This window comes from Coffea arabica, chromosome 10c, assembly GCF_036785885.1.
Source record: "Coffea arabica cultivar ET-39 chromosome 10c, Coffea Arabica ET-39 HiFi, whole genome shotgun sequence".
NCBI classification, from domain to species: Eukaryota; Viridiplantae; Streptophyta; class Magnoliopsida; order Gentianales; family Rubiaceae; genus Coffea; species Coffea arabica.
Window position 1 is genome coordinate 6967444 of NC_092329.1, and position 24730 is coordinate 6992173.

Genomic DNA, 24730 nt, shown 5'->3' on the forward strand with positions numbered 1-24730 from the left:
CCTCATTTTTTATATTTTTTACTAGTAAAACTATGGAAATATAAACACCAACATTAAATGTCAAACTAGTGACTTTTTTTTTTTGAAATTTAATATGATCCAACTTTTATTTGTCAATCCTTTTTTTCTTTTTTTTGTGTATTAGAAGCAATACTAACTCAAAAATAAAGGTCCAAAACTACTATTGAAAAGCATTATGATAGTTTCACGGATCTAAAAGCAACCAACTCTAAAAGCATTATGATGACACTCTCTTCTCTAATTTAGAAAGAATAAATTTGATATTGAAAAATATTTTATCATAGTATAGAATTATTGTCATTATTGCTTATGAAACAATAAATTTGGTATTGAAAACTTGACAATCCATTCTCATACATAGACTAAATATATTATTATTGCTTTAGAAAGTAATGAATTTTATAAGGTGAGGGTATTTTGGGGTATTCAATTAAATTTTTTACTAAGTCCAAAGTTTGGTTACAAAAAGAGTCAAATCATGGGAGAGAAGTGTAATTTTTAAAAGGTCAAGGGATCTTAGTGAAATTGTCAGATACCTCAGGGGAGGTTTATGAAATTATCCCAAGATTATTTGATAGCTGGGATAGATTTAACGATGGATAATATCTCAAAAACAATTTAAGAAAGGGTTTTTTTAACTGGTGCCCTATGGTTATTTGTTGATACACTTACATTTCACCCCAACCTACCATATATATATGCACACACTAATAAATACTACTTTCTCTTGCATTTATACACTTTTTCTGATTAATCTCTTTGCATTTATATGTTTTCCCTAATTAATCTTATATTTCTAAAAATCTAACACTTGAAATACATTTTAATAGTCACCGTTAAACAGGCCGTTTAAAAAGTTAAGTAGACACCAATTGAAAGCCTAGGGCCAATTCTTGAACAAAGGATCTCTCATTCTTGGGGCTTGTATTTGATTTCTTAGTTGTGGTTTAATTTAGAGAATTAAACAGATTGTGAGAAGAATAAATATACATATTGACTTATTTGAACATTATTTTTTTGAATGACAAAAAATCGATAATCTATAATCACCCAAACTGTAGTTTTCGCTGATTTTAATTATTCTCTATAATCAGTTTATATAATTAGATTTTATAAAGTCTAAAGCAATCAGGAACAAGGCCTAAATCTTTTTTATCTAGAAGTGACATGCATGTAAATTGACTCGCTCAATTTTGTTCTCCTTTTTTTTTTTCAAAACTAAGGTAAATTAAAGTTTTAGTGGACAGTAAGTTCGCTAATTGAGTGTTAATACATCTACAGGGGTAGTTGTTGGATCCGGATGGCAAACAAGTGTTGCATACATTAATCTATGCTGCTGCTATCTTGTTGGGCTTCCCCTTAGTGCTCCCTTGGGCTTGGTTTTTGGATGGGTGTTCAGGTATGTATACATGTTGACTTTCTCTGACTATGTTATACGTATACTTTGCAATCAGCACTTCAGCAGAAGAGTTGGCTTTTAATGCATAAAACAAATCAAGGTTTTTTTTTTTTTTTTTTTTTTTTGGTTGAAGGAAATCAAGGTTTTTACTCTAACAGAAGCCTACAGAGATGTTAATTAGGCAACCTTGATATCCCTATTCCCTAGTTTTCAGTTCGACCATGATGTTAAGGCCTGACGTAAGTCAAAAGGAATTGCGTTGCATTTCCTTTTTCTTAGTTATTGCATGGCATATAAAGACTAAGAAAATTAAGGATACTGCAAAGTAGCTTTTATTCATGTATATCGAGACTCATTCGGGTTTAAACAGGAGATGTGCTAGGGCTAAAACACTAAAGGTGTATTTGATAAAATTAAAATATGAAATTTCAATTCTAAAATTTGAATATGTTAGATTACTAAATTGTTTAGTATTGAAATCTTACTTTTGAGCATATTTTGCATTAAGTGATAAGTGAATATTTTATCGTTTATTTTTTGGTTAAAAGCAAATAATTAGAACTTCTTGTGTTAGGAAAATGATATATTTTTTTTCCGACAGTTGAGAAAAGCAAATAATGGCTTTTTTTGCTTTTCTTTCCTTTTTTTTTTTTTTTTTGATAAGTGGGAGATTATGAATTCAGAATCTCCTATTTACAATCCATCACATCTTATCATCCAATCCAACTTTCCCTCCCAAATAATGGCCTTTATACTTGATTAAATGGTAAATATTTGCTTATATGTCAAGTAACCACGATATTTCATACAGCCAGTATTGCATGCAAATATATTGAAAGAGACGTTAACTTTTAACACTAGTGATTGTTAAATAAATACGGATCAATTCTACTTTGCACCATTCAACTGTACATAAATTTTCACTTTGGTTTCAAAAATTTTAAATGAGACACTTAAATTCCTAAAACATAAAATATGTCTCACTTAAGTAAATCATTGACAGAAGTAAGACAGATTTTATACTTATATAGGATAATTAAATTTTATACTTTAGAGACTACAATGTGAATTAAAATTTTTTTTTTGACAGATTTCAAAGACTAAGGCGCTCTCATACCTTAGGGACTAAAGCACCTCATTAACTTAACAATAATTGAGGTCTTTCACAATATGAAGCATTTGCACCACTTGGGGTCTTTTATAATTGTAGATGAGCCAAGCAGTAGCTCCAATCCAGTCTTGTAACACCCCCAACAAGCATCCAAAAATGCCATGTGATTTCAAGAAGACTTCTGAGGAAAACGATAAGTCGGTAATGGATTAGGTACCAATTGGGACAATATAAGGAAGTCCAACAGACTAATTCAAAGAAACACGCAGTGCATCTATTCTCCACTTGGCTGCCGCCTCAAAAACAATAACAAGGAATGAAGTGTCTGCTGTCTCTAACTTTTCGTAAAATTCTGCAGGCTGCCATTTTAGATTTTAGTAGTACTATAAAATGACTTGTAAATTTCGCCGGGACTAAACAATGAATGGTTAAACAGTTGACTTTTTTTTTCCTTTTTCTTTTTTTTAATCATTTTTTCCTCTCGTTTCTATTAAAACGAAATGATTAAACTGGTGGTATTTCTTGACCGTCATCATAAATACCTCTCATGACTTTCAAGTTTGCAATGCCCTCCGATCTAGAGGAATCGGAGCTAAATTTAGCAATACCGGTCCATGTTTTGGAATCACCTACCTGTTTAATTGAATTGAAATCTTCTGGTACATTTCAATTAAAGCTCATAATTTACTAGTTGGAGTTTTTAAAATCCACAACTAAATTTTTTTTTTTTTAAAAAAAAAAACTGAACTCCCATGGAAAATTGCTTTCAAAGTATTGGAAATTTAGTGATTTAGTGTAGACGAAAAATGACTTGTGGCAAAGAGTTTGCAAAATGGCCATAAAACAAACCAATTCATCTACGTGATAGGTTTATGGATTGCATTAAGGCGAAAATTCAGACAAATGGCAGATGCAAGAACTTATGAAAGTTCTCATACGATTACGTAAAATCTTCCGCAGCCACAATAAAATTAAAAGCCCAAGCCAATCAACTTCAAGAATTGTTGCCCCGTTATTACTTATTATATTCGTTCACGCTACGGCGGCCGAAACAGTTAACCATTGACTTCTACAGGGCGAGAGCTTGATTACCTCACTCGTTCCCATAACTCGCTGATCAACAAACCGAGTTAGCTCAGTTGTTTCATCTTTCCATCCCTTCCACACCACCATTCTTCCTCTATCTCGCTTCTCATTCAGCTCCTCCAGTCCCACTCTGGTTTGTCTGACCAAATCCCAAAATTCATCGTTTCTTTTCCTGTTTGCAAACATTTCCACTAGCCTCATCCTGCAGTCCTCCAGCCTCTTCAAACAGCATATCAACTCGGCCAAGTCATCGTAGCTCATCCTCGCCGTCCGGTCACCTAACTCATTGAGTCTCGTGATAATTTGATGCTGAGTAAAACGATAGTCCTCGCTCACCAATAACATGAATTCGTGCACCAAATCCAATCTTTGGTAATGTAACGACTCAGGTGCAGCACAAATCCCTTCAACCATGCACACAAGAGAATCAATTTCTTTCAGTAAATCGCAGTCTGGTGGTCGAATAGCAATCTTGTTATTTCCATTTTCTTGAAACTTTGAAGATGAGGAGGTGCAACAGAGGTAGCAACCTAAAATCCTGGCAGTGATCAAGTTACGTTCCAAAACACTAGCGTACCACCGGACCCATTGGGACAATTCCCAATTTTCAAGGTTGCTTTTGTTACTAAACCTCGTAAGCTTGAGAGAATTTTGACCGCCGGTCAAAGGGTAGAGAGAGAGCTGTTCCTTGAGGATGAAGGAACCGTGGGTAATGATGTTGTGCAGGATGAAGAGGCATTTCAGTGCCACGTAAGGGCTCCGAGTGTTGTGAAGACGGTCTAGGACAGCTTCAACGCATGCGCATGCAAGGGGAAGATTAACATCGTGGCCGAGGCTGAGGATGGCGTCTAGTTGGTGCTCCGGTGGGGCGGCGGTGGAGCTGTGGCTGGTGGCGCGGAGGATGGAGATTTTTATCGAAGAAACGGTGCGTTTTGTGGTTAAGTTTGCTTTGATTAGTGAAGCGTTGTCTTTGAGGCGGCCTATGAATTCTCGCAGCTTTCTTGGCCGAGCCATTTTTGGCGAGAGGGACAGAGATTTGCTAATAATTTTAGCGAGTGACCTTTGATGAAGTCTCTGTATGGAACTTTTCTGCTTACAAAGAATGATAAGATGGATTTCATTTTTTTCAACTTGTCTTAAATTTATATGGGGGAATGGCTCGAGATTCCTATTTCCTTCGGTTGCATTTCCACGATGTTTCCTGATGGGCAGTGACTAAAACAAAAGAATAGAAAAAAAAAAAAATATATATATATATATATATATTCGACTATTCGACTATTTCCTTTCTAATCAATAACTTGGTCAAGCATTATTTGTACCATAAATTTAAGGGATAATTACACAAACCTCCCTTGAGATTTCTAACAATTTCACTCGGCTCCCCTCAAATTTAAAAAATTACACTTACCTCCCTTGACATATTAAAATATCTATAATGCCCTCCACTTGGCAAACAATTTTAAATTTAAGGCAATAAATTTACAAAACCCATAAAAAATCTATTTTCTATCTCTTGTCTATTTTTGCTCTCTTTTCTAATTAATATAATCTCTTTTATTATCTCCAATTTTTGTGGATATTAGCAAATTGAAATTATAAAATCAATAGAGAGAGTAGATTATATCTTAAATTAGAAGGAAATAAAGAGACTCACAGTGATAGAGAAATAAATAATGAAATTGATAATTGAAATAAAAAGAAGAACTAAAGGTGTGGAATTTGTCTTTTTTTTTTGTTGCAAGAAAATTTTTTATAAAATGTCAATAATTACATAAGGGTTTCTTTTATTGGATTAGAAATTTTTTATTATGATTTTATTATGGAGGTAAAATTTATTCTCTATTTTTGAGATATCAATATTTTTAAGGTTGTAGAAGGGTTATAATGGCGGTTCTAGATCAAATTAGTTTGTATTGAAAAGGTATTTTAGCATTGATATTTAATTTTGGGGTACAATTGGTTGTCAATAAGGTTTGTGTGTGTGTGTGTCTTTTATTTTTTTGTTTTTTGCTTGGAGAGTATTGATACTATATATACAATTTGAAATTTTTTGGATGGCTATTTGATTTTAGAACTTATGCTTGAATGGTTTATAAGGATTAGATTTGTTGATTTATACAAAGTGCGGAAGAAAATTATTGAGTATACAATATTTTTCTTTCTTAGTTTTGTATAAAAAGGTAATTTAGGATTTTTTTGTTAAAAAAAAATCTATTTCATTGGACCTATGTTGTTGCTAAACAGTAAAAGTAGAGGAGATATATGTAATTTTTAAAATTTGAAGGGAGCTCTCTGTAATTGTTAAAAATCTCTGGGGGGTTTGTGAAATTTTCCGTAAATTTAAATATAGGGAAAAATTTTTAGCCAACAGATACAACGAAATAACAATTTTAGCTTATCAAAAAGCAAAGTCGTAGTCTCTTAATTTCCTGGAAAAACCCCACAAGTTGATAATAAAAATTTTATATTGGTGAATAATGCAAAGACTTGTATGTATACTCCGCGGAAAAGAAACTATTGGGAAGAAGCATCCTTAAGGAATTACTAGATATATACTAGGTCAGGTCATCATTTAAAATTTTCTGTCACTGTCACGACATAATTATTGGTGAAACCTTAAGCCGACAGAAAACAGGCTTGAGATCCTGTGTCTAAAACGTCTATCCAAAGTTCCCTGTCCAAATGCTACCGACGCCGTTTCATTCACAAAAAATTAATGGCGTAACATATTTTGACTTGGCTAAGTAGTCTGTTTATGATAAACACTGCTTCTTCCCTCAACACTTGTTGGACGGCAAATTAGGTCAAGCTTTCAAATCATGGACACTTGTTCATGCAAACCGCGTAAAACATTAAAAGTTTTGTTTCTTTGAGAAGTATCCCATATCGAAAGCAAAGCGATGGTTAAGCTCTGATGTGCAAATTCTGATTGGATCAGTCGTCGTCTTCATCATCACCCCATTATTAGCATTATCTGGTATACCTTTAATTTGTAATAGGGCTTAAACCCAGGCTCTTCGAACAATTCTTACGTACGTACGATATCAAATCAACACTAAAAATTGGAAACTCTGATGGGGCCTTCTGATATTTCTGAAGAAATCTGTGCTAAGCGTTTCTTCTACATTCTCCTTCAGTTCTGTCGCAATAAGAAAACGTATATTCAATCTATGTCCTCTAATTAAGGCTTATTATTGTCTTTTACCTTTTTTTTTTTTTTCAAATTCAGGGGAGATGGCAAGCTTTATATGAGAAAAGAACGAAGGAGATATATTTAGACTTCAAATGGAGATACTATGGTTATCTTGCTCGTATCCTTAACAGTAACTTTGGTTTTGTTATTGCGTTGCATCTCGTGGTTTTGGACTTGAATGTATTATTTAGGTTGAAGTCCTAGGAGTTAGAAATTTTAAGGTTGAGAGAAATTTTAAGGTTGAGATGTCACCATATACAAGTTTTTGTATCCACTATTTGGTACTTCATTTATTGAATATTGAGTTGCAATTTTCATTATTTGTGGGTTATATTGTTGATTATATTACTCTCGTCATTTATGGATTCTTTGTAATATATTTTTTTTTTTTAAAAAAGGGTCCTAACTAACATTAATTAAATTAGATTAACTAATATTGTTGGGTTGGACAACTAAATTGGGCTAATGTTGAAAGATTAGGGTAACATTTGGAACTAGGCTTTACCAATACAAGAAGCCCAACATTAATTCGTCTTCATATGATAGCAAGCTCGGCTGGATTTGTTGATTCCGATAGCACTAACCAAGATTTATTTGTTGTTTCCATAGGGAAGGGAGTATGGCTTGGCAGAGGCTAGCAAAATTTGCTATGGAGCTAGTTAATGAAATTAGATGGAACTCTAATTTCCCAATATCGCTGTTAGATTTATGGAGCGAAGATTGGATTGGATGGTAAGATGGAAGGGATCATAAATAACAAATCTATGTTCGAATCCTATTATTTATCCAAAAAAACAAAGACCAGAATGATATGAGGATAGTGGCCCCTTTTGTAACTAATACTTGTAATAGTGTGTGTATATATATATACACACATATATATATAATGTTATCGTTTTGAAAAAAAAAAAAAATTGACATGCAACCTTCAGCAACCAAATGTGGTTATTTGGACAAAAGTCTTTTCTAACATCTCCTAAATCAAAAGAAAAATGTCAATATCATTCGTGAATTAGGATATACAAATTAATGCACACAGCTACAAAGACCGACAGTGAACTTGTCGTTGTGGTGATGAAAAGAAATATCCCGCATGCGTTGTCGGAAATCCAGCCTTTGTTCTTAGATTTTCCAAATTCTGCTTTTAAGATATTTGCTTGAATAAAACTTGACAAAAGATTACAGAAATAGAACCTTTGAATCCTATTTGTGATCCTTGTGCTGTGGTGGTGGTACTACTCAGTACAAACCATATGAAATTAACTAAATAAATAATAGCCGTCAATTGGGTCTCAATTACTCATTTGTTGACATAACAAGGAGCAATGAAGTTATACTTGAAGATTCATATGTTGTTCGTTATAACTTTGTTCAAGGCAGATCTTTTGAGAAGGTTTATAGGCAGTTATGGATATTCATAACGACATAAATGCTTCATTCGAAATTTTTATTTTGAAAACTGTAATTGAAAAGGTACTATATATAGTCCCCTACTATGAACAAAAAGTGTATTAAAGGAGACTCCACTAATGCAGTTTATTGGAGCACACGGTTAAATATCCTTGAGATTGACTTCAAATTGAAGCAAACAAAACAAGGGAAGAAATGCTTTAATTTCGCTTTCCTTCGAATTTTAGTCTTGTCTAACATCATCATTTAGTTACAGAACATACAAGGCTTCTCATTACTTACGACTAGAGGTGGCAAAATGGGCGGGATGGGCGGGATTTGCTTGGGTTTGAAATGGAACCGAGTCATATGGGTTTGGGCCCAATCTTACCCATATGTGTTTTGGAACTAACTTGGGCGGGATCATTTTGGGATGGGTTTAGATTGATCCCGCCCAATACCCAAATCCATTTTCTACATATTTTTTTTCCTTTAATTCATTTTTTATTTTTATATAATTTTAATATTTTTGATTTATTAAATTTCTTTTAGTTTTATTAAATAAACATGCAAGTGCTTTATACTCAAGATTCCCACCAAAAATTGGATTAACAAATAAAGGAAAAGATAGATATACAGCCATATTCCAACATATATCAAGATGGCCAAGGTCCTTAGGATGTTGAATATTTATCCTTATCATTATCCAAGGATGACAGGTCTAAACTAACTGAAATGCTGGAAATTCTTGTGGATAATGACTAGGAAGACTACTAGATTATATTCGATGGTATAACTATAAAAATTGTTAAAGATAATTTTTGAATCTAAGATTCCGTTTGGATTGACTTTTTTTTCAAAAAATAAGTTTTTCAAATACAATGTTACAGTAATATACAATAACTCAAGAAACATCCCATCCATATTAATATATCAAATATTTCAAAAAAATTTTATAGTAAAAATTTTTCATATACACTGCTACAATAAAATATTTCAAAAACACCTACCAAAAACAGCTAATCCAAACGGAGCCCTTGCCATTTGAGCCCAATGGGTACCCAAGTATTTCCCATCCTTTCCCATTCATTAATGGGTATAGTTGGGATGTGTCCCAACTTAAACCCAATACCAAATTATAATACCCATCCCACCCAAAGTTCCTTTGGGCATGGGTAGCCCATTGGGACTTGGGACAAATTGCCAGCTCTACTTACGACCCAACCGAGAAGAGGTGGACGATCACACAAATTTTCCATTTCATCCAATATGGGTTTTGACAAACATGATTGTTGCTGAACTGCTATATTAACTTTTTGAAGGTAAATATTTAAGGATGATACCAACCCAAAAAAAAATATTTAAGGATGACTATTTACAAGTAATTAAAAACAAAATTGGTTGTAAAAAAGAAGATAAATTGAGTCCAATACTTAATCTATAGTACAGAAATTTGATTAGTTCACAACTTTAAACCGGACTATTATCTGGTCTTAACCTATTGAACGATCTTTCCCCATCAACCTCTTTCTGAGCACTGCTAAACAAACGTTCAAATGATGTTTTAAAATTCTTACCGGACCTAAACAAGCTCTTGGGGTTTCCTGCTGACTCTTCCCCACTATGGTTAACTACATCGTTGGTCGAACCAGTACGAGAGAAGAAAGGCGGGTTAATTGTAAAACCCCACCTATCAAATCGGCCAACTTGATCCAACCGTTCATAATCTATTGAATTATTCCGTGTTCCACCACCACCACTTTCACTCCTTCTATACCCCTTTGTGGAGCTTCTAATTCGAGTAAAAGCCACACAACTCTTCGCCCTGCTTAACTCTGAGTTAATTAAACGGTTTTTTATGTCCTCCGGTAATCTTAGTGTAAATCTCTCACAATCTTCACCTGGTTGAATCACTGAGTGACCAGTTGAGTGTGATCGAGGAAATTTTTCATTAACTCGCAATTTTTTCGTGTGAGTATGAATGGTTGGTTCAGACAAGTTTATCACCTCGGGTGAACCAATATGGATATCAATAGCCACATTACCGGTTTGAGAAGTCGAGTTATTGAAACCTTGGGTCGATATGGAGTTGGATGACAGATTGACAACCGGTTCATGAGTGTCTGAACCACGGTCATCATCATCCAGTTCGACCGGATCCACAACAAGGTTGGCCCGGCAAACGGGGCAGGTGAAGTGGGATGCCAGCCAAGCTCCGATACAGTCTGGATGGAAGACGTGAGAGCATTTGGGAAGCAAACGGAGCGTTTCATCGTCCTCAAACTCGTTTAAACAAACAGCGCATTCTAGCGCACCGTTGCCCAGCTTGAGCCCTTTAACATCGGAATATAAGAACATGGGGAAGGTGTCTATAACTGAAGAGTCGAGCCCACGAGCCGCTGCCCGACGTAAGCGACGGCGTGAGCCAAGGTTGTAATCTTCGGTTATGGCGTCGAGGCTATGCTCGGAACAATGGCGGATGGACACGGAGACGCACCCCATTATGAAGAAAGCACTTATAAGGCAGACAAAAATGATTGCCATCGAGGGGTTTACTCTAAGTTTTGTGTCAAATGAAAAGCTTTCTGACTTTGACGGCGGTGGCGGCGGCAGCGGCAGAGGAAAAGATGATGATGGTAGAGTTTCGTTTTGGGCGGCTGCATTTTGTAAGAGAAGTGGGAGAGCGAGAACCATGAGAACCAATTTGAGTTTGATTACTGCATGGCTGAGTTGGCAAAGAAAACATAGGAAAGAATCCTATGTTTTGGGTGCGTTTTCATTTCCTCGGCGAATCAGTTGGAGGCTCTAGTTTCACACATCTATGCAGTACATTTTTTGTGCGCTGAGATGAAAATTTTGTGGGAATGTTTGAGCCGAAGAGGGGGCAGAAAAAAAGCGTTAAATAAGGAGGGGAATTTGGTGGAGGGGTCCGGCGAAGTGCCTTGAGCTTTAAGATAAAATGAGATAGTATCATTTCTCCTGTTTTGGGTGATTTGACCCGGCAGTTCATAGGGACAAAAACAATTTAAAAAAAAAAAAGGTGGGTGTGGAGAGTGAAGTGTGGGACTTGAATTGGCAATTGGCATATCGACAATATACCAACTAGGACAAGATATATAGCAAGGGATGCCAAGTGAAATACAATGAGGATTAGAGTCCATCATCGATAAGTTACTGGTTTTTCTTAGAAAATGTGCATTTGAATTGAGGAAAATATTTATCCATCTGTTCAATACTTCAATTTTGGATGGAATTAGTCCAAACTCGTACTGTCTCAATAGAATTGTTTCTTGTGCCTTTCCTTTCAGTAACTAAGACTAGGGGACCCGTCCGGGGAACTGCAAGGGTGCTTATAGGGCGAGACCTGCTCGCTTTTACTCTCAAGAGAAAGTCATTTGCTCAAAATAAAATGGCTGGTTTTTGAGGGGTTAATGAATATCTATATTGAGAATATGATTATGTAAGATGTAAAACCACACTATAGTTTTTCACGTGTCTTTATTTTTTAATGAAGTACACTTTGTAACATTAAAACCACACTATAATTTCACGTCTGATTGCATTATAGTGGAGTACTGAGTAACAGAAAGGTTGGAGTCAGATTAATAGTTAATTCCTCACTTGCTTCCAGGTATTGGCTCTCATCTACTATAAGAATCAAGTGCACCTGCTATACTTAAACCTTTTCCTAACTCTTCTAGTTTAGACAACAATCCATTCTTTAAGACATCATGAGTTGGTTACTAATTAATACTAAGCACTAAAGAAGTAAAGATTCCAGAACAAAAGGATGGCCCAAAAAAAAAAATTTTTTTTTTTTTTTTTTTTTTTTTGCAACTTTGCAACAGAGAATATGTTACACAACGTTGGGTAAATTGTAGCAAGTGTAAAGGTGCCAGTACTAAAAACTACATATGTGCCGTTAGAATTATTTTTAAGCGGAATGATTTAAATTCAAAATCTTTTTTTTTTTTACAAACCTTCCATTTTACTGTCCAATCTAACCCTCGTTCAAACTACTTTTACAAGCTTGATGGTTGTCAACATTGTCTTGTCTGGATGTAATTCTTTGTCCAAAAAGACTTTAAATTTATCCGAAATAAGAACGATTCCAATGAATCAAGAAAAAAGAGGGTCCGATCCATTTTGTCCAACAAAAGTTTTAAACGTAGTTGCGTGTGTGATCATCGAATGGTCCACGCCTCCACAGAACGGAGATGGAGAATATGGAAGCGGCCATCATAGAATGGTAGTTGTTGTAACTTGCCAGTCAAACTAAGAAGCTCCCAACAACTGTTCTTGGCACGTACGCTATGTAGATTGGGTGACTACTGCATCATAAGCAACAAGCAAAGCAATGGATAATCATGGTTCATTACCTCCATGAACAATGCTTGCACGTCCGCCTTAAAAAGGTTTGCTTATCACTTTATCTCACCAAGAGGAATTTTTGTCTTTTTTTTTTTTTGAGAGAGAGAAAATTTTGTCATATAAACCAAATGTAATCAGATTAGGAGTTTTAATAGATTTGACATGTGTTTTTTCTTTTACATTTTGTTAAGATTTTGCAACTCATATATTTGTTGTTATTGATATTTTGGCATGATCCAAGGTTGTAAACAAATGAAATTGGATTGAACTTCTGAGTCGTCAAGTTGATTCAAATTTTGAGCTAATCTCGATTTTATTTGAGCTTAAAATTTAAACTTCAGTTTGATTTGATTTAATATTCGATAAGTTCGAGTTTGATTCAAGAGCTCAAAATTTTATTTAATTTTTAATTTTATCAATAATGTATATAATAAAATAATAGATATGTAATTTCAGTCAAAATCTCAATAAGTCGAACTTGAATTGAATCCAAATTATTAGTTAAGGGCTTGGTTCATTTACACCCTATTACGATTCATTTCATAGTTATAGTTGTCTGTTTTACAATCCCAATAAACTTCTTAATGGGATTTCCTTATTTGTAATACGTATAGAGTAGACGAAGATAAAGACCATAATCCTATCGATACATAAATATTCTGATCATTTTGTTCTTCAAAAATATTTTCTATTTTATAACTTTATCATTACTTACAAAATTTGACATAAGTACAAAATTTGAATTTTCACTTTTAAATTACAAATCAAAATCACTATTATTATTTTTGAAGTTGTAATCATTAGGATTTTCATGTTTGTTGGTTGCAAGAACTTTGATTTGGATATTGTATACATCATGTTCAAATCTTCTAATTGTTTTGAAATGTGTATAGAACTTAGTGTATTTGGAATATGCACTATTTGGACAAAGAAATATTTATTTTGTCAACACTTTTTTATTTATTTATTTTTTATTTAAGAAAAGGTTTCAAGCCTTACAAGAAACAAGAGCGAAAGTAGAAATTGAGAGTTGAACCAAAGACACTCTTTATTTTGCAAACATATTTTATCTCACATATTTCACGTATCAAAATAATTGTTAACAAATAAAAACATTTTTCCAAAATAATATTCAAACAAAACACATATTGATTCAATGTTTTGTCTAATGCGAGTGTATTTGGGTCAGTTAGGCCCATCCACAAGAGTTTATACAGGCCTTGTGGGAAAACTAGAAGCCCGTATACAAGATTAATAGGATGAGCACATTTATTTCTTGGACACCATTGTCATTGGTCAGGGGTCAGGGTGTCAATTTCCATTGTCATCCATCTTCAACCTGCTAAGGCTGATAGGATCCATGTTTAAGGCCATTTTACATGTAACCCTAAATTGATCAGATAGTTGATCCAATTGTGATGGCAGATTAAGAAAGATGAAAGGGTTTAAGTACCTTTTTCTCTCTTTTATAAAATAAAAAAAAAAGTATACATTTTTCTAATTTTTTCTCTCCACTAGCTCTCGAATTTCAAAAGTTGACAAATTATTTTCAAAAAAAAAAAAATAAAAGAATTCGTGATCAAATGAAAGTTTGAAAAATAGAATATGTTAAGTAACTTCTTTTATAAATACTGTAATTGTAGTGAAGTAGGGTTTAAAGTTTTGCAAGTTGTGAAGTGTATGTAAAAAACGGAGCAATTTTAAAGTCATACGAATGGTTGATTTTAGAATTGTATAAAGTTCCAATTTCTATGAGAAGAAAATTTCAACAAAAACTCAGAAAGTCAATGAAAAAAACAAGAGGAAATTTGGTTGGCCGAGGAATTTGTCAACAGCTCTTGTCATAAATCATCATAAAAGAGCACGCCCCAGCGTCCAATATGGTGTCCTTATTTGTTGCTAGGAAATTCGTCTTTTTAGGAGGTTGACTCATGTATAGACAACAAAAAATAATTAATGAAGAAAGCAGAGCCTAAAAAACTACGTTGGCTAACTGCTGGTTGTCATCAGCTATTTTCTAGAAAAATTATTCTAAATAATCTACTATCCAAACACATTCGACTGTAAACAAAAATTGTAGTTATGAAAACTAAGCTTTGTTTGGATTACATTTTCTTGAATTTTTTATAGAAAAATTACTGTAGTGATTTGATGTATGTGAATGTAATTACAGAAAACGACGTAATTTTTCGATAAAAAAGACTGTTCAAACGAGGCCTAAGGTCTTGACCGATTTAAGAGACTAGTACACTAAACTCCATAATTGTTAAGAATCTCTCGTTTGAATTGATATTTTCTGTAATTTTGATAAAAAAAAAAAAGTTATAAAAATTTAATATATGTAAAGTAAAAAAAATTAAAAAATAACTTTTATATGTCTGCATAAAACGTAATTAAACTACATGTTACCGTGGCCCGTGGAATCCATGGTTTTTCAGGCGCTTCTGATATGCAGAGTGGTATTGTACCCTGCGCCGCGGTTTAGACGGTTTGCCCGCGCGAAGACGGCAGAAAGGCGGGTCCCGCCAGATGTAGAGGCTGCACACACGTGTACGGCCGGTTGTAGACAAGTTGATGCTCGTCCAAAAGAACCCGACGAATCCACCCGTCACTTCATCTTTCACACGATGGGCTTACCGTACACCATTTTATGCGGTCACTGCGGCCGTGCCGACGTGATGAAGTTTTTGGTGCATTTACGTTGCATGTGCACAAGATTACAAGTATGGGTGTGGTTTGATTGGAGATTATTTGAAAATATATTTTATCTAGATGGATTTCTTTTAGTGAGTGTCTAATGAATAGCTATTAACGCTTCTATATTTCATATATTTTATTATGTGTATACACATATTAATAATTATTATCTTTCGTTATATTTACACTCTAATTAATTTTATTTTTTTTAAAATCTCACGTCAGAATTACATTTTAATGAATGGAGCGCTCGTTAGACTGACCATATTTAAAATGATATTGTAGTATTTTTGTATAAAATAATATACGTGAAATAAAAATGTATTGAAAAAAAATAAAAAAAAAAGTAGTTGGCAACCAAACAAACTCATTATTTTTCTATTTTTCTTTTCTTCTTTGCATCTCTTCTTCTTTTTGTTTTAAAATTCTAAGTTTGCACTGAGAGAGAGAGAGAGTGTGTGAAAACAAAAAAAAACTATGTGTACTATGTGCATTGTAAAGTCATGCATAAATTTTCCTCAAGTCAAGATTATTTGATATTCTTAATATATCTATATTTTTTTTTTTATGTGTGTGTATGCATATTATAGGATTTCAGTTTAAAAATTGTGTGGATTGTATAATAGTATATTGCAACTAATTTAGTCCCTACCTCAGGGGAGGAATGGATTGGATGGTTTGGAGAACGGAGTATAAAGTGAGAATTTATAAATTCGATCCCTCCCACTTATACTTAAAAAAAAATTGTTCCCACCTTTCATTTTGCTGTGTGCATTTTAGTCATTTCATTTAGTCATTGGTGTTTAGAACAAACAGCAGTTATCTCTTTTTTTCTTTTTTTTTTTTGAATTGTAATAGCAATTGCAATACGTAATCTAAAGGAGCAACAGGCTGAGTGTGGCGTACTATTTGATCTTTGAGCATAAATACTTGGTTTATGAAGCTTTTACATATTGGCTTACATTTCTCAACCAAAGATTTAGTATTACACTCAAAGCTCACCCCCAGACTTTACCATCTAATGAAGTATTGGTTTAACTATAGAAGTAGATTACTAAGTTTCCACGATACAAATTTTCAAAAGAAAAAGAATGGTTCCAAGAATACAATATACATTACCCTCTTATTAGTAATTGTTTTCTTTTTTGTCATCTTGACAGTCCAATTGCAAACTATATATTCTTCTGCAGATGGAGAATTCCTAGCTAGCACTCTTTAAGTTCTTTACTCGAGAGTTGACATAGCTTCGAAAATTAATCTGTTTCATACCATCAGCAAAATGCTGCGACAATTGACACACAGTTCTTTTCGTTGTCTATCTCCATTAGTATTTTTGTCGGATGGTAGTACTGCAATTGCAACTTCGTGCTTCAACCAAATTCGTGTCTGTTACATCTCAAGATCTCAATAATATTGGGTATTCAATTCGCTCCCGGAAATAAAAATTTCGTAATTATTTTTGGATACTTTATGGATCTGGCTAGGCCATTGTATATGGATGTGAAGGTACATTTCTTATTTTGAAACAAAAGTTCCAATGAGAGATTGATTGAGTTAATGGGACAATATTATTTGACACAAGAAATATACTAGATTGCAATAATGAACATGACATGTTCAGATCGATATGATGTCGAGAACCACGAACGAACAAAACTAACTATTAATGGAGTAACAACTACCAACGAGACAGAGGTACTGTTTGTCACAAACAAGCATCATTTTTTACACTTAAAACTATGCTGGCTTTCTAAACTTGAAAGAAAAGAAACCTCTTTTCCATCTTGTAATTACACACTTACCTCCTCTATGAACTCTGGTTGAATATATGTTTATTCATTATTTTATTCCTTATCAATTAGTGTTTCACGTTGCATATATTATATCACAAAAAATATTACAGTAACTCCAACCGTATCAAGCAAGATCGTGTAGTTTGCAAACTGGATTGGCAGCACAAGACATATATATTGGCGACAAATCTTAGGGGAAATCACTGTAAATGATCTCTTAAAGAAAAGTTTCAGACACCAAATAATCAATTAATGACCTGTTCAACTCAATGGAAGTATGTTATAAACATGGATGGGTGGCAATCTAGGACTCGATACGTGGGGAATTGTTTGTTTTTTGCACCAAATTAATCCTGATTTAAGTATTAAAGGAGGATCAATTTCTCTTCTGATTAGTCCATACCACCAATCAAGTCCCCAGAAAAAACCATGAAACTACTAAGGATTAATGATTGATGAATATTAAAATGAGAAGAAAAATTGTGAACTGTTTTAGGGCAGAATTTAATCTGGAATCTCAACGTGCCAAAATTCAAGAAAAACGGAATGTCGCTACTTGCTACTTGCGAAAGTACTTGAACGGCGCCGGATCTAAATCATAAGAGAATCTTCGCCTTCATGCTTTCATAAAAAATTCAGTAGCAGGTTCGCAGAATTTGAGGTCCCAACTTTTGCAGTTTCTTAAATAACTCAACAGGGCATGTTCGTCTTGACCTCGAAAGAAAATGACAAAGAAGGAGGAGGGGGGGAGGTGGCATGGAACTGATGAACCATGATTTTTCATGACAAAAGAACTACAACACAGATGTTCCATCACCTGTGATGTTGCACAGGGTAAGTCTACAAGAATACTACAACATAGTATTCTACTTGGTTTCAAAAAGTTCATCAATTTGGCTAATATTCAAGTATATACCTGGTCTCCATTTTCCCCTTGAATTAGGAAAAGTTTTTATTAATCATGTCTTGCTGTTAAGCGTTGCCCTCTTGTTTTACTATCATACATCTACTGATTGATCAGTGTCCATCCCGACAAGACTAAAACTGACATAACAATTAAAAGAAAAAAAAAAAAGAAAAACAAAGATGGAACGAAAGGTTCCCCACATGTCTAGGTTAGAGTACGGAACTTAACCGCAGTTCACGCTGAGAACACATGCCATTAGAATTTTAAAACATTAGATTAATCGCCTAAAACCAGGATTAAGTTTGGTTTTATATAGGACGATGAGTTGTAATTATAAGGACATGGGTAGGAGCCACCAGGTTTTGTTACTTTGTAACAATGACATAGCCTAGCTAAGACAGAAATTAAAGTTGAGGGCTTAGACTTGACCAATAGTCCCACCTTCATTGACAAGAAATCAGTCTTTTCTGCTGTATATCTACTCACTTCTTTACTTGCTTTGACCAAATTAGAACTAAAACTCTGAATTAGATGAAATATACAAGATCTTCTTCAAGGAAAAGGGCCCTCCAATTAATCTTCTGTTAATGGTTTCAACCAGCTAAAGGGGTAGGACTCGGGAGAGGGAGAATAAATCCAACTAAATAGAGTGCTTTTTTTTTTTTTTTCCTTTTTTCCCTGGCAAACATTGTAGACTGGCATCAAAAGTGCTACAGGGTGCTGATTACAACATTGTTCCTATTGCTAATGCAGACATTTTATAATCTCGAACTCGTTTACGTGTATCTTTCCTTGGAAAATCTCAAGATTTGATTAATAAATTGGTATTACTGCCAGTCAAGTTGCATTCTCTAATTGACTTCATCAGACATCGAGTGTCTTAAACAAGACAAGAATGTTATTGATACATACAAAATAATGCCAGATGGGATGCTCCCTTTCCCCTATATTAATTAAATCAGAGGACAAAATACCGTAGTTCTAAAAAATATTCCTCCAACATTTTCCTTTTTATCTTGTTAAAAAAGTCAAGTAAAGAATGAATGATAACTATAAAGTATTCCGCCGGAGACTTACATAGGCTGCACAAAACGATGCTGCCAAAATGTCTTATCCAATGGTACGTTAATACGTAAAAATGCTGCAGGAATGCAAATCCACTTAAACTATCCTCTTAGTTTGTGAAATTCAAGTAACGCGTGCGTACTCATCCCATCAATTTTTCTTTGCCTGTGTGGGAATTTGTCTTCGTAACTAAAATTATTGAAACAAGTAAGATTCCAACATTTCGTTGAAACTAGAAAATGGAGATGCATGGTAAGAAATGAAACAAGAAAGAATGTCCTATTGAGAAGATGTAGTATAACTTTGGCAATGTTGGTTAAACTTAATGCTAATGACTGCAGTACTAGCAGTGCTAGTTTAACAGAGCGACACGACAGTAGTCTTGGGAAGGCAAGCGTGAGAGAGGAGGAGAGAAAGAGAGGGCCGTAGTTAGTAGTCTTGATCGTAGATGATAGCAGAATGGGCGGCAGAGTTCGTAAGGTCACATGGATTCCTCTGGCAGCAGATGTCCAAACCTTAGTCTCATCCGTCATCTCTCTCACACACACTTCGACACCTACACTCCTTTTTTCCAGATCTTGCAACAGAATCTCTGAGCCAGCGTCAACTTTTCGTCAGCGTCTCTCTTCTTCCGTGCCAGTGTCCGACCATATTATTACCAAATGAAACTAGGGCTTTTCACAGTCCTCGGGGGACGTCCGTCTCCCCCGAATAATGCAATGCACCACCTACTTGCTGCCACCACTCAAGTGACTAAATCACCCCTACTTTATCAGTTTTTTTCCCCCCGCAAAAATTCACTTGTATTATAAACATATTTATTAATTACCGTTTTATTTCCTCAATCACAATATTGTCTCACATATATAATATTACAAAACAGTGTTATAGTATTATTATAAAATGTTGTGATGAACTATATTTTGTCTTCCAAAACTATAGACATATATACTTTACTACTTACAGTTAATAGTTAATAGGGTTAAGACAAAGGTACCTTTTGCATACTCTTGGTTAATTTTTGAGCGCACACATTTATAGAACAATTGTAACCTAATAAATGAATATTTTTTCAGCAATTGCTAAATCATTTTCAACACCACTACACGATGTACTTGACCTTTTAGTAGTAAAAAAATAAAATAAAATTCTACAAGAAAAATGTTTAAGCAACTCGAAGGGCTTATCTCAATGTCGATAATGGTGCTTATTTTAAATTATATAAAATTAGTGAGTACATTCGGAGAGAAGATTATTTGTAAGAATTTTTTTATTGTATCACTATTTTAATGTGATTTATGTGAAATAAAAAGGTTATAAAGAAACTATAAGTGCTTTAGAAAATGTGTTTAGAGAATCTCAATTTGTTTACCAAATAAATTAGATTCCAAATAGTAAAGCAAGTTACGAATGTGTCATACAAGTACTAATTAGCATCTTATTGACTCATGATTAGAATCTTGTGAGAGCTGCAAGGTAAGTGAAAATTATTAAAACTAATTCGTTTATAATTTAAAGCAAAAAGAAAAGTGACAAAAAACCGGTTAGAAGCTTTGGGAAATTTCTTTTAATTTTTTATATCACGTGATTCGGTGCTTTTCTTTTCAATAAGGCGTTTCATATTTTGATCTAAAGTGTGGCATTATCCAACAGGCATTCTGTACGAGTGTTCAAGTCATTTCATCAAAATTTTGAATGGAAAGGTTATCATTAATGCTTGACTAGTCAACATAGGGGGGCAAAGTTTATAAGTTTGAAGTTAGAGGGGCAAATTGTAATTAATCCAAAAAAAAATTTCAAGTAATTTTCCATCCAATCACAGTCGTGTATTTAATAAGGCAGGTTCCAGCTTTTGGATGCCGTTCAGCGCCAAGGTACTCGGTTTATCTCAAAGAGGTGATTCCAATGATTAATTTGCTCATAATAGGAATCGACCTTAAATCCTCTTATTTTCTAATAGGAATACTGTCGAGATGCATGATTATCAGTTGGAGGACAAAGCCCTCAAGGTAAGTGTCCATAGACTAACCCAAACAAATTAGAATTGTTAATAACTCTTGTTTATGCATGGATTACATGACGCTTTTCCTGATTTATGCTATTATCTTGTTACTTGTATAGAAGACAAATAAGTCAATTCATAATGCTAAGAATTCATAATGCTAACATATTATTGAAATTCATTCTTGATTTACAAGAAACGATAACAAACAAAAACTTGGGAAAAAAAATTATTACCATTTTTACGTCTACAATACCTATGCATAAAACACGATATCAGTCCGAATTGTACATATTAAACTAAGGAATATTGTGAATTCGAATCGGTCCCGTCTTATAAGGACACATGAGTAAGGGCTGTTCAAAAGAAAATTAAAGTATAGTGCCCAAATCATGTATATATTAAGAGAATAATATGCAAAAAAGACTTGCACCAATTGTTTACTCAAAGGTTACGTATTGAACAAGGTCCCACAGCTTGGTTTACCTTGTTTGTGAATCTATAAAGGGTCATGAGCATTATTACTGTGCTATCTATGCATTGGCGAGAAAGGAGAAACTGTATGAAGCTATGTGGTATGGTAGTACTAAGAGAATTCTCCATATTGGGCTTTACAAATAAAAATTCTGATGATGAGTTATGACTAGTCCAACTTACGACGTCACGTGTAAATCACTGTAACTTTACTTGTTTGATTAAGGGTCTCTCTCCTTTCCTCTCCTCTCAGTGAGTCAGTGTCTCTCTCTCTCTCTGTCTATAAGAGCTTATGCAAAAGCAATTCATTTTCCTCACAAAGGGAATGGGAATGAATAAAAGCCTAATTTGTTTGGTCTTTTGGCTTTCTCCTTCTTGGTCTTATGCATGAACCTTCCTATATAAGATGTCAATTTTCGTCAAGCTAGTAAGCATATTACTATAGCTTTAATCTTCTTCTCCTCCTATTTTTCTCCTTGGGCCCTTTTATTCTACTTTTGCTGCTTGATGCTCATACTCCTACCCTCTCCACAAACATGCTCGTCTATTTGTGGCAAGAGAGAGAGAGAAAAGAATAGAGTAGTTGAGAGGAAAGCCACAAGGGAACTAAAATAGCAGCAACCAAGGAAATTAAAGAAAATGGCCCTTGATGCTGCAATTCATATGCAAGATTCATTTGGCTACTTCTTCAAGGAATTTTACACGTCGGGAGGAGGAGGAGGAGGTGGAGGAGCAAATGGTGGATGGGGCTATGGCTATGGCTTTGGCTTGCAAGAAGAAAAGGGTTTTGTAGAGATGTTGGATAGTGGCATGGACCATAATTTACACGGGAATTGGGAGTCTTCATCTTCATCAGTTGTGATGCAAAATGTGAAGGAATATTGGGATCCGAATTCCTCACCGGAGGCTTGCACAGCTGACCAACTCCTTTTAGAAGGCGGCTCCCCTACGATGGAAGAGCCACCAGAGTCTGCACCTACCCCGGCTGCAGGCAAGAGAAAAAGAAGGCGCACTAGAACTTGCAAGAACAAAGAAGAATTGGAGAATCAGAGGATGACACACATTGCTGTTGAGCGGAATCGACGGAAACAAATGAATGATTATCTTGCAGTTATTCGATCCATGATGCCACCTTCCTATGTTCAAAGGGTAACAATAATTCATTCTTCAAAATCTAATCAGCACAATAATATGATACTTAAAATAATTTCTTTTTGAAGAATCTTAAATTATGGACGAATGTTGCTATTCCTTACCCTGTTATTGTCTTTAAAAGAAACATGTGCAGCCCATCAGGTAAATAATTGGACTCTTTTTGTTTCCGTGAAAAGCGTCACATAACCCCAAAAAAAAAAAAAAAATTTCATGTTCAATGTTTATTATCGTTTTCATGAAAGAGACATGATCAAAAGCAATTAAACGGTTTGTCTTATCATTTCGGAATGCATAAAAACTAGTGCTATATGGCTTGTCAATCTGTTTTCAAATAAAACAGCTGATTCAATAGTCACAAAGCTATAGTATGTGGACTACAGTAAGTAGTGCAGCATAACTTTCTTTAATTTTTCTTTTTCCTCTTAAATTCCTATTTCAGGGAGACCAAGCCTCAATAATTGGAGGAGCAATTAATTTCGTAAAGGAGCTTGAACAGCATCTTCAAACCCTAGAGGCACAGAGGAGGAGAAATAGCCAACAAGAACAAGAAAATGGAATGTCACCACCACTTTTTGCTGATTTCTTTACCTTCCCACAATATTCAACGCGGTCATCTTCAACTACTCTTCACTCTAACACCATCAATTCACCAGTGACCACCACCACAAGTGATCATCAGCCACAGCCTAGTAGGGCAGCAACTGATCAGAGCCCGTCAGCGCTAGCAGACATCGAGGTCACAATGGCCGAAAGCCATGCCAACCTCAAGATTCTTTCAAAGAGACGTCCAAGACAGCTCTTGAAGCTAGTCGCTGGGCTTCAGTTGCTTTGGCTCACTATTCTCCACCTTAATGTCACAACAACACTTGACCAAAAGGTTCTCTACTCTATCAGTGTTAAGGTTGGTTCATTTTCTTACTCATGATTTATTTATATATACTTGACAAAGATACATTCAAACCCACTGGCTATTTTCACGTCTTTATTTTTTTTTTTTTGGCTTCTTATCTACGATAACTTTCCATTTAAACATTTTTTTTGAGGAAAAAATGTACTAATCAATTTGTGGCTAATTATTATAATCTCTTGAAATAAACAGCTTGAGGAAGGGTGCCAGCTAACAACAATAGATGAAATAGCTGATGCTGTGAATCACTTACTGGGCAGAATTGAAGAAGGAGCTGTTTGAAGCTGAAACCCTGAAATTTTTTAATGTGTTGGGTTGAATTTTTGTCCAAGAGATATTCTGGCCTCTAGTTTCTTGCTTCATTCCCCCACCTTAATCACTTACTTCTCTTTTTAATATCTATATATATATATATATATAATTTTCTAATTCTCCTGGTTGTGGTGGTGGTGGGGGGACGTCTTTGTAATATTGATGTGTCTCTTAGCTAGTTGGTTATAATGGGACGAAATATTCTGTCATGTGCATGCAGTACTCTCTGTTAGCCCTCCAGGCGTCCGATCATTCATCCCGTGGTGCCTGTTCTGTTCCATGCGGCTTTCTGGGAAGAAAAAATTGTAGTTTAAGATTGAAATGAATAAAATTTTAGATGTGGATTGAAGTCCCAATTTTTTTTTTGTCTTTTCTTTTCCTTTTTCTTTTGACCTACAAGAATGGTGTCCCATGACTGGAACAGTGGAAGTTGAACATTCTCGTACATGAATCTGGAGGAGTTCAAAATTCTTGTCGTTGAAATTTTAAAAAAGAAAATCATTTGCAACAAAGCGCCTGAATTCTTCCAAATTCTAGTAAAGCCACAAGACTTCTTTCAAATACAAATTTCCAGTTTTTACCGTTCTTAATTATCTTTCTCAAATAGGTGAACACTGAATGTCATGTCATGCACTGTTGATGTTCTCTTTTTATTCCTTTCTTTCTTGATTTTGAAACAAAAATTAAGCATAAAATATAGTAAATTCTCCTGGGGTGGTTTGTCTATGGCACGCACAAAAACCATTTCTTGATTTTGAAAAAAAAAAAATTAACGGTAGAAACCGAATGCTTGTCTCCCTTTGTTTATTTTTTTCCCTTTTACTATTCTTGAGGTTCATTATTAG

The 24730-nt window shown here is 34.5% G+C and overlaps 3 protein-coding genes across 3 annotated transcripts; 1 reads left to right on the forward strand and 2 right to left on the reverse strand.

Annotated features, from left to right (window-relative positions):
• Window positions 1-2382: 2382 nt before the first annotated feature.
• LOC113713800 (putative clathrin assembly protein At4g40080) lies at window positions 2383-4732 on the reverse strand. Its single transcript, XM_027237589.2, has 2 exons — window positions 3624-4732; window positions 2383-2712 (listed from the first exon to the last, which is right to left on the reverse strand). Exons 1-2 carry the CDS (start codon window positions 4629-4631, stop codon window positions 2701-2703), a joined length of 1020 nt encoding a protein of 339 aa, XP_027093390.1. The 5' UTR covers window positions 4632-4732; the 3' UTR covers window positions 2383-2700.
• A 4867-nt stretch (window positions 4733-9599) lies between these two features.
• On the reverse strand, window positions 9600-11080 carry LOC113714369 (E3 ubiquitin-protein ligase ATL15-like). The gene has a single exon (XM_027238178.2). The coding sequence runs from the start codon at window positions 10894-10896 to the stop codon at window positions 9673-9675; it is 1224 nt and encodes a 407-aa protein (XP_027093979.1). The 5' UTR covers window positions 10897-11080; the 3' UTR covers window positions 9600-9672.
• Window positions 11081-21789: 10709 nt separating this feature from the next.
• Window positions 21790-24241, forward strand: LOC113713835 (transcription factor bHLH94). The gene is made up of 3 exons (XM_027237634.2): window positions 21790-22660; window positions 23106-23567; window positions 23766-24241. The coding sequence occupies exons 1-3, from the start codon at window positions 22151-22153 to the stop codon at window positions 23853-23855; spliced, it is 1062 nt and encodes a 353-aa protein (XP_027093435.1). The 5' UTR covers window positions 21790-22150; the 3' UTR covers window positions 23856-24241.
• Window positions 24242-24730: the final 489 nt, after the last annotated feature.

Bases quoted from the DNA above. Each gene is read 5' to 3' on its own strand.
- LOC113713800 (XM_027237589.2), bottom strand. From the start codon at position 4,631: ATGGCTCGGCCAAGAAAGCTGCGAGAATTCATAGGCCGCCTCAAAGAC.
- LOC113714369 (XM_027238178.2), bottom strand. From the start codon at position 10,896: ATGGTTCTCGCTCTCCCACTTCTCTTACAAAATGCAGCCGCCCAAAAC.
- LOC113713835 (XM_027237634.2), top strand. From the start codon at position 22,151: ATGGCCCTTGATGCTGCAATTCATATGCAAGATTCATTTGGCTACTTC. The intron at 22,661-23,105 runs GTAACAATAATT...TTCCTATTTCAG, and splicing joins CACCTTCCTATGTTCAAAGG to GGAGACCAAGCCTCAATAAT. The intron at 23,568-23,765 runs GTTGGTTCATTT...TGAAATAAACAG, and splicing joins TCTACTCTATCAGTGTTAAG to CTTGAGGAAGGGTGCCAGCT.